Genomic DNA, 9,783 nt, shown 5'->3' on the forward strand with positions numbered 1-9,783 from the left:
GTGACCCATTCACTCTGGGAATACTGCTTCTCTTGCAAGTATTATCTTGGCATATTTTTCTTATGAGGTTTTTTTTCAGTCAGCTGGAGATGGAGAGGGATAAATCTGTTACGTTCTCTGAAAGTACAGCTGTCCAATGACTCTTATTGATATATCAGCAACTACTGGAACACCAGATATATGACTTCTGGGCTCTGGAAAGTGCCAGCAGAAGGTCTGGAAGATTTGGGAGAAAAATTACCTTAAAGGGAAACATTGGCACAGTGGGTAAAATAGACTCTTATTGACAGCAGAGGAAATGAGAGCAGACAGGGCTGCTCCTGTGGTGCGAATGTCTTTGTGTCATTAATATCTTCCTCCTCTTGTGCTGGTTCTCTCTGAATGGCAGAAGGGAAGGCAGCTAAAGTCACCTCCACTGATTCACTTTGGCCTTCTCCAGATAAATCCTGTTCTAAAGCCATGGGTTTTATGAGTCCAGGAGACCAAAAAAAAAAAAAAGTAAAGAAGACCAAGTGGGACAGGAGTGCATTTTCTGAGGGAATTGGGCAGTGGGACGATCAGCATGAGTCTCACAGCTGAGATTTGGATTTTGTAGCAAAGAGCCTGGTATGTATGGGTTGTTATTAACAGTATTTAGAGATAGTCCCCCACCTCTCCTGGAGAGCTTTGGGGAAGTAGCGAAGCCGTCTTTAAGATGGCAAAGCTCAAAGCCAAACCTTTGCTTTGAGGACTCTAAGCCAGAAGTGCTTGTTAACGGGGCTTCGCTCTCTGCCCAGCTCAGCTCTGCAGCTGCTTTCCCTGCAGGTGAGAGGTCCTGTTTCTGATGATGCTGGGAGGGAAAGGCTGCGGGTGCAGGAGGGGCTGGTGCCAGGGGGAAGGCTGTGTGTGCAGCAAGGAGGGGACCCAGCAGCCTTCCCCTCCTGCGCAGCGCTTCCCCGCAGCACGGTGTGCGTGGGGAGCCGCCCGCCAGCACAACTTCAATAACGCTTTGCAATAACCCTGGCAGCCAGCTTTAATATCCTCAGAGATGTTAACTCCAGAAAAGCACTATTTTAGGTATTCACTTTTTATATTTATTTCTTTTAATAAAATGTTTTGTGTAGTACAGATCGCTGGCTGAATACAGGAGTGTCTGCAGAGGTCCTTGGCAGAAATGTTTGACAGCTTGTGCCAGGGGAGGGGATACCCTCCTGCCTTGGGAGGATGTAAAAGGTTTTGTAGCTGTGAACTGCTTGTAGTGAATTTTAGAGCTGATGCTGAGAGATGAACTGACAGCTGTCTCTGCAACCCCACGTTTGTCACACCGTGAGGTTGGACACTACGAGCAGCACGGCGCAGGGACAGTGGTTTGTTCGGGAGCAGAGCAGGGAACTCATTTGTCAGGTGAATATGAGCTTATAAATACATCCTGTCGAATATAAAGAAATAGTTAAGGCTTCCATTTTCTGCTGTAGAGGCTGTGGATTGCAGTGTTGTCTGCTCTGTATCCCGCATGAGCCACTGTGGTACTTTCTATCAGAAACTGAGACCCGCTGTTTGAAATGGCTTCTGAGCTGGAAGGAGAGCTGCTATCTGCCATGGTCAGGCGGAGAGATGCTTTAGGTGCAATCTCTCAAACAAGAGACACTTGTTTTCACGTTACCTTCCTTCTCAGCCTCATCATTTTTGTTCTGAGATCAGGCCATTACAAAACCCCAGGAGATGGAAAACCCTTTCTCATTTTACCCAGAGCAGCTGGCGGCAGAGTTATCTTTTACACCAATAGAAGCAGGAGAGGTGCTTGCATAATTGCATGGAAAAGTGGAAACGACCTGCCAATTTGTGAAGTTGTGTCTGGCAAAATGAGACTCCTTCAGCTTTGGTGGAAACTACAGAGGGTGGAAAGCAGCAGGGTTAGGGCTTCCAGACCAGACACGCTGCAGGGCTCTTGGCTTTGCAGCAGGGAGATCTGGCCAGCAAAGCATGGCACAAGAGCAAGGTGGTCCCAGCCAAGTTTAGGAGAGAAGCACTGGTGGTGTGTGTGCATCTGCTTCAGGTGCTGGCACCACTGGGTGTGTGCAACTGAGTTACAAACCATCTGTAAAAAGTAAAAACACATCATATTGGAAAGGAAGAGTGAGCTGCTGTGGGGGAACTGCAGATAGGGCTCCTTTTGGAGAGGAAGAATGTGAACAGCAGAGTCAGCATTTGTTCGGTTTTATCTGGCTCCATCTGGCACCCCCTTTGGTAAGCATTACGAACGTTGTGAATAACTGCCTCTCTCTCCTCTCCCTGATGTTTTCTGCAGTGGTTTCTAGCGACAGTGAGAGCGACTTGGAGTTCAGTTCCTCCAGCCTGGATGACAAACCCTCACCTGTGAGGTCCGAAGGCTCAGAAGGCAGAAAGCAGCGAGCAGGACTGGGTGAGGAGTTGCTATTCCTTGTGGCTGGAGGGTGGGGAGTGTAGAGCGCTTGAATGTTTGGCTCTTGGGGCTCTGGCGTTCAGCTCAGCCACTTGCCTGTCCTAGGCCAGTGCAGCCTGGCTGAGCTGAGCCAGCCCAGAGTCTGATCCTTTCTTACAGCTCCTCTCTCCTGATTTTTTACCACTGGAATCACTGGTACCGCTTTAGGAGTGGGAACTGGGACCCTGCTCCTGAGGGTGCCTGTCTGGGAGCAGGGAGGCTGCTGCTCCCTTGGGACCTGGCCCAGCACCTGTACCTCCTTCTCCCTCCCCACAGCAGCATCTCTCTGTTGTGTCCCTGCAGTGCCCTTCGGGGAACCCAGCCAGGCCATGGGCAGGGCTCTGGGGAGCACCCACTCCCCCACGCTCTCGGGAAGCCGCAGCAGCCTGGGCAGCGAGCAGGGGGCTGCCCTCAGTGCCACAGAGAGCTGCCAGAGCGACCAGCCGGCGGATGGGCAAGACAGTGACGCTGGAAGCAGAGTCCCTGGTAAGCTGAAGCCCGTCTCAGGGCACATCCATGCTTTTGGATCTGGCTTTCCTGGGAGTACAGCTTTCTGTGAGGCACACCTGGCAAAACTGCGGCCCAGGATCACCTTTCTCTGCTGCTTTTCTCACGGCAGGTGCTGTCACAACATTCCAGCTCACTCCTTCCCTCTTTCCCGATGCAGAATCTATTCTGCAACATGAGTAATCGTCTGGGTGGGAGCTGCCTACACCCACCTCCCAGAGCAGCCATAGCATGGGCCTGACCCCCTGCAAAGGCCTGGAGCTCCTCGCTGCCCTGCAGAGCAGATTGAGCTTTTAATGAAGTAAAGCAGATCTCCAGCAGCTTTATGAAACCAAATAAAAATTTTCCTAATGTTAGATGGCTCTTAAAGCCAAGCATGGCTCTTCTCAGAACTCTGCAGAGAAAAAAAAAAAAAGATACTTTTTCCCTCTTCAACAACCCTGGAACAATTAAATGACTGTGGGAGCAGAGGCTGCTATCACATCTGATCTGGAGCAGCTGAAAGAGATGCAAATGTATTCTCTCTGCAATTCCCGCTAATCTATTCAATAACCCCTTAAGTTATCGTTTAGTGCCGCTCTCTCCGGAGCGTTCCTGCCACCTTGTGAACTGCCACTCCTTTTGTTCCTGAGCCTGTTTTCTGCTGTGCATGTTGAGGCGTAAATTGGATTAGAGAGAGCAGGTTTATCCGTTAGTGCAACATGGATTCATAGTCCCCCTCCCCACGCTTCCCGCTAGAAATAGCCAGCATAAAATTGTTTCTCTGCTCGTCCCTCCCTCCCCAAATTTCAGGGATTTGCAGTTTTCTTTAATTTTAGTTTTTTGCAAAGCAAATCAGATGAGTGATACTTCTCTTTGTCCTTCCTCTCTCTGGATTATAGTGCTGCCCTGGACTGGGTGGTTTATTTTAAGCCCCTGTTGGCTGCAGCATTAGAGCCGGCTGGTTCCTGTTGTGTGTTGGCTCCGCTGCCTGCCCGAGCGGAGCAGCAGGTTGTCCTGCGGGATTAAAGCAGGTGGTGTTGGATAGTAGGTGTGACCCCTTGAGTGCTTCTTCTCTGGTGCTACATGGCTTATGCTGAGGTCTTGGACGGTGGGTTTGTACCGTGCTTAGCACTTTGGAGCTTTCCTGGCAGCTGTTTGAACTAACTGCTGCCTGGCCGTGACAGTGCAAACGGTATCGCAGGCAAAAATGCCTTTTTCCTGCTAATAACCTCATATGCAAAGCTTGGCACAAGAGGTCAACATTTTCTGGTGGGATCTCTCCTCCCAGGTGGGGGAGAGCTAAAAATGACAGGCAGCGTGGACATATATTTAAAAAAATGAAAACTGTAGCAATCTCAGGAGCCCAGTTAAAATAGTCCCTTCGATGCAGAGAGGATCCTGCTAAGGAAAAGGTTAAGCCAGGTTGGCTGACTAGAGAATATCTGTCAAGATCATTATTATGTCTGGGGTCATTTGTTTCCCAGTCTTCCTGGAGAAGGGGCTGCTTTGTTCAGACGTGGCGCTTGCAGCAGCGAGTGCCATGGCAGGAGAGTTCTGTGGCCCCCGGAGCCAGCAGGAGGGAGGCAGAGACACAGCAGCAGTGTTTCTGCTCTTTGAGCCTGTCCTGTGCCGTGTTTCTGCAGTGTGGGGGCTAGTGTGACAGCGTTAGAGGCTCTACGAAAGGTCTCTGCGAGGACGCAACGCTGGAACCCGAGCGCGTTGTGGGAGGCACACGACATGCCCGTGCTGTGCTTGCTGTGGCTGCGAGCTCTCCTGCAGTGAGGTTGTTTTCAGCGCTTCAAGGTGGGGAATAGGGAGGGAAAATGAGTTTATTTTCCCTCCAACGTGTTTGGGATGTGGTCTTGCCTTCGTGCAGCGAGCGAGCAGCAGGGATAAGCATGGTCGGCGTTCGTTAACTCTGAAAGCCCTTGGTGTGGCCAGCTGGAGAGGTGCTGCCGCGATGTGATCCCTGCAGCGAGCTGTGGGCGATCACGACCCATTATGTGTGAATTTAGTCAACAGTGTGTGGCTTGGGTGGCCTCGTGTTCACAGGTGGTTTGAGCAGATCAGAACGTGCGGGAGGCTTGAAATACTGAATGCCCCCGTGCTTTGCGAGCAGCCTGGTAAGAGCAGAAAACAGAGGAGAGCAAAGCCGGCGAAAGTGCCTTGCTCTGCGGGAGGACGGGTGGCAGTGCTTCTCCCCATCTTTGGATCGGAGCTTTGTCTGTCTGTGAGGAGCTCTTCTTGATAGGTCTCTCCGGGTGCCGGCATTTGCCAAAAAGCAGAGGCTGCTCTTGCTTTTCACCTCGTTAGAGAGCGGTGGAGGAGGTGGGTGCTCTGTGTCAGGACTGGCAAAACTATTTGCTGTGACTCTTTGCCTGTGGGACAGTTCCTGTGCTCTGCTCTGACCCAAAAGCAGAACAAGGGAAAAAGGTCCTTTCAGCTGTTGATCCTGAGGTGCAGAATAGGGAAAATAAAAAGAGATTTTGCTCCCGTTTTCCTGAAGGGCTCTGCAACTTTGTAACACTGCGTTGAGAGCGATTTTTGCTTCATATTAGCACCTCAGGTGATGTTCTAGGGGTGACTTTCTTCTCACTTGTTTTTCTCACCTCTGCTCTAAATCTGCTCTTAAGTGCGACTTTGCAGAACGCTTTTTAGCATCCTTAAATCCCAGGCCACAGCCAGGAACAGAGACTTAGGGAGTGGTGCTGCAAACGCAGCTGCTCTCATAGTCCTGAGCTCTTTAAGTCTGAAGGCCAAGACACCAGCACGGTCATGTGGCCGAGGGAAAACAAGGAGCTATTAAGAAGGGTTTGCAGATTTCCAGTGTGTTGCTCCAGCTCTGGCTGGGGTTTGGTGAGGCAGATAATGAAGCCTGGGGTTTGTCATAAAATGACTCATTGTCAGAGCTGTGCTGGGATTTAGGCAACCTCAGCCCATGAGCTAAAGTTGCAGGAGAGAGTGGTGAGTTGAGAGGCTGCCAATTTTTTTTTTTTTCCTGTGGGTTTGGGGTTTTTTTCCCCTCTCTTTTCTTTCAAACCCTTTCAAAAGCATCGGTTTTTGAGGGTCTGGTGTTTCTTCTCCTTCTGAAGCTCTGGTTCCTGGAGGTGCCCGCTCTGATGTGATAGCAGTTAAGAGGAAGGTCACGTGCTTGTTTTCCTGAAGAATGTTTAATCCCAAAGAGAATGAAATTTGTGCACCAGAGAGAAGCACAGTCTTTCTTTTTCTCCTTACTTGCCCCCTGCTAGGGAGGTGACTCACCTTGTTCTGGCTGTACAGCTGATGGGTTAAGAGATGCCTCAGTTAAAAGAGAGCAAAGTCCTCACTATTGTTAATTATGACATTTTGATTGAAGAAAGGGAATATTAAACAGAATTAAACAAAGAAATCATCACTATCTTGTGATGAATAGAGAGCCCATGGAGAGCCTTGAATGGAGATGACATCTTTGAGCTTGGACCTGGCTGCTGCAGGGGACAAATTAAGAGCAAAAGGCATCTCTCCTCAGATCAGTAGCAAGTTCTGCTTTGGTGGGTTCCAGTTAATGTCTTCTGTGGACCTTGTCTCATTAACAGGTCCATGCTGTTGAGTATTCTGTAGGTTGGCTTGCAGGTAGGGAATGGTGAGCGAGCTGTGCATGGGCTGTGGGGCTGGAGAAAGCTCTAATTTGTGCTTAAAAGAGGTTTGAGAAAAGGCTACAAGATAAGCTAATGAATGAGTAGCATACCTCTGAGTGCAAATCACCGTCTCCTCAATTCTGCTTGTTTGCCGACGCGTTGTCTAAATCATTAATACTTAAAGAGCAGTACAGCAGCTGGCAGTTAAACAGAGCCGCGTTAAACAAGTAGTGTTGCTGAGCCTGGGAGCTGAGACAATGATGGCAGCCCCTCGTGGGGTATAAAAAAATGGCTTGCAATCCGCAGGTGAGACTGGCTGGAAGGAGCTCCAGAGGCCAGCAGGTCCAGCCTGGCCCCTTCTCCCAGGCTGCTGAAGCTGCAGCTTCTGGATACCTCCCTTTGGACACTTGCTTCGTAGGGAGAGGCTGGGAGAGCCAAGAAAGAGAGAGCCTGGAGCTGAGAGATGGGCAGAAAGTGCTGCTTCCAGCTCTCTTAATTTGGGGAAATTTATGCCCCACCCTTCAGGAATCGACTGGATTTAGAACTGAGGTGGTGTCACTCTCTGTGGCTCAGTGTCTCCTTGGCTGGGGTAGGCATCAGCTTTTTCTCATAAATATGCAAGCTGTTAATACATAAGATGGGCAGAGCCATTCTGCATTATTTTCATGGCAGGAAATTCTCAGAGCATCTTTAAAGTTAAAGCATTACCTTCTCTTTTTTGATTCCCTTCTGTTCCTCAGATGTCTGTTTAGCTCCCTTGGGGACAATGAGGAGGTAACATTTTGCTTCACTGGGTCTAACTACTACATTCCATATAGGGAAAAAAATTGTCCTAACAGTAATTAGGCTCCGAATGGGATAGTAATTTCTTTAATGGCTTTCTTCACGGCGGTCTTTGGGGACGTGACTTTTGTTTTCCTGAGCTTGGTGAGAAGGTTATTTGAGTGTTTTTAGACTGCTCGTTCCCTCGTCTGTGTGAGCTACAGCCAGTGAAATAAGTGGATAACTGCCCTGGGGAGCTGTGCTCGCAACCCGGGCTCCCCCTCCCTTTGCCTTCGGCCTCTGCCTGCGCTGAGGGCACAGGGCAGGGAGGAAGAGGAGGCTCAGATGTGGAGGAGAGACCCACACCCAGCCTCTCCCCTCCAAGCCTCCTGCACTGGCTGCCTCGTCAATCTTTAGGCACTTCTCTTTGCTCCCCTTTGCTTAAAGCTTGCTGCCGCTGCCTCGGGATTCAGTTTGCTGCTGCTAGGGAGGATGAGTTGTCCCTCTTCCACAAAGTGAAAAAATTGAATTGTGCCTTCACGGCTGAGAAGCTTTGAGCTGTCTCTGCCTCCTCGTATTGGTACTGCAGAGCACCAAATGGTCCTGCTGTGTATTTATAAATAAAACATGTCTTCGGGTAGTGACAGCGTTAGGAAATGATTCAAGGTTTGCATTCTAGATACAATGCATTTGTAAATATGAACCTCAGAAGAAGTGTATACCCCCTTCCATGATTTAAGGAATTAAAATATTTTTGTCCTCGAGTGCTAGAACCAAAACATTTTCAGCTCTTTTAAGTCTGCCTGGAAGTTAAGTGAATAAAGACTCAAGTATGTGAAAAATAAATTACTTTCACTATTCCTGTAATTCTTTATGGAGTTTTAAATTGAAGACTTTTTCCTTGAAAAGGGAGGAATGACAAAGACTCATTCTCTTGCCTCTTTCACTCGATATATCTGGAAACAAGTCTGCTGCTGAAGATGAAACTCCTATTTTTGTGCCTCCTTTCACGTTGCAGAGGTCTGTGCTTTGGTCTTTGATCAAACAGCCTGTCTGGCCTCCTACTCCAACGTCCGTAGACTTATTCTCTGCCCTTTGCAATAAGTTTACTCCTCACACTTCCAACTTTCTATTCAGCATTTTGCACAAAGCACCGAGGGCAATAGTCGATGTCATCTTTCAAAACAAAAGCGTAAAGGAAAGAGCATGGGAAGACAGTAATATAGAAGTTAAAAGTCTGGGGTTTAGAGTCTTTGTAAACACATTGAGAGGTTTTATGGCTCAGGAGGTTATCTTTCAGCTGGGATGTCAGTCAGTAGCTGGTGGCAGGAATTTGCAGGACTCCCCGTGCCTTGAATATTTCACATGAATGCAGTGACTGGAAACAGCCCCCGTCCTTTCTCCTGGAGTCAATGTAATTTGCGTCCCCTTCCGTTCAGAGAAGCGGGAGAGAAGCTGTTACCAACCCACCGCTGCCTTGGAGCGCTCCCCATTGCCAGCCCTGCGTTTCACCCCGTGCATGGGAAGCAGCATGTCCCAGCACACCCTGAGTTTCACCGGGGGCCGCTGAAGTGACGAGCTCAAGTTCGTTTAGCTGACATGAGCCAGAGTGCCTTCCACAGAGGAGCAGAGCTGTCCCTCGCCTGTCCCCAGGCAAGGGCTACCTTCTGCCTTGGCCTCTTGTCCGTGGCCCCGGCACACGGAGGGCAGGAGGGTCACGTGGAGGACCTGCTCTGTGGCACGTGGATGCTGTCACCTCGTTTGGAAACCTCTGAGAGCTGAGGTTTGGCTTTCTGTCACACTTTGAGAGAAGCGTGTGCCAGAGGGCCCATTCTAGCAGTACAGCTCCTTCTTTCTCCTTCTTTCCCCATTTCTTTCTTGTCTTTCTTTAATAAAGTTTAATGGGCCCTGACTGCTGACAGAGTGTGAAGTAATGATGCATAAACGTTCTCTTCATTATTATTTTTAGGAAGCTCTTAAAATGGCACTGAGCGTGTAAAAGCAATGTGAAATAACTTAGTCAAGTCTCTCCCCTTCGCTGCTTTCCAAACAAAACTTTTGTCTTTCTGTATTTTCAAGGCAAACGGTGCGTCCGCACCAGAACGCGATGCTGACGGAGGTGAAGATGGAGCTGTTCTGCCTAGATCCAGCGCTCACCCCTTTCCTGCTCCTGTACACCTCGCTCCAGCCCAGAGCTGCTTCTGGTGGTGACTGATGCTGGCTCTCGCAGAGGCGTTAGCAACACGATGGCACCTGAGAAAGCACCTGCCTGGCCTCCCTGCCTCGCTGACCTGCCTTGTGGTTTGGTCTGGTTTCTCCTTCTGCTGACTGACAGTCGTTTCGGGGTGCTGCCTGGAGAGAAGTGCTGTGTGGTGCTGCCCTGGGGTCCAGACTCACGTTTGTTGGAAAGGGCACTCAAAGTGCTGAAGAAGTGCTCAGGGAGCTCAAGAAATGTGTGCTGAGTCTGCTGTTCCT

At 49.5% G+C, this 9,783-nt stretch overlaps 1 protein-coding gene across 1 annotated transcript in view; it reads left to right on the forward strand.

Annotated features, from left to right (window-relative positions):
- The window catches only part of RPH3AL (rabphilin 3A-like (without C2 domains)), a 30,247-nt gene extending 20,825 nt beyond the window's left edge, over window positions 1-9,422 (forward strand). The window contains exons 6-8 of the mRNA XM_009879423.1: window positions 2,288-2,401; window positions 2,744-2,926; window positions 9,388-9,422. Coding sequence (XP_009877725.1) covers window positions 2,288-2,401; window positions 2,744-2,926; window positions 9,388-9,422 — 332 coding nt within the window. The remainder of the gene's footprint in view (window positions 1-2,287; window positions 2,402-2,743; window positions 2,927-9,387) is intronic.
- Window positions 9,423-9,783: the final 361 nt, after the last annotated feature.

This window comes from Apaloderma vittatum, unplaced genomic scaffold, assembly GCF_000703405.1.
Source record: "Apaloderma vittatum isolate BGI_N311 unplaced genomic scaffold, ASM70340v1 scaffold18772, whole genome shotgun sequence".
Lineage (NCBI taxonomy): Eukaryota > Metazoa > Chordata > Aves > Trogoniformes > Trogonidae > Apaloderma > Apaloderma vittatum.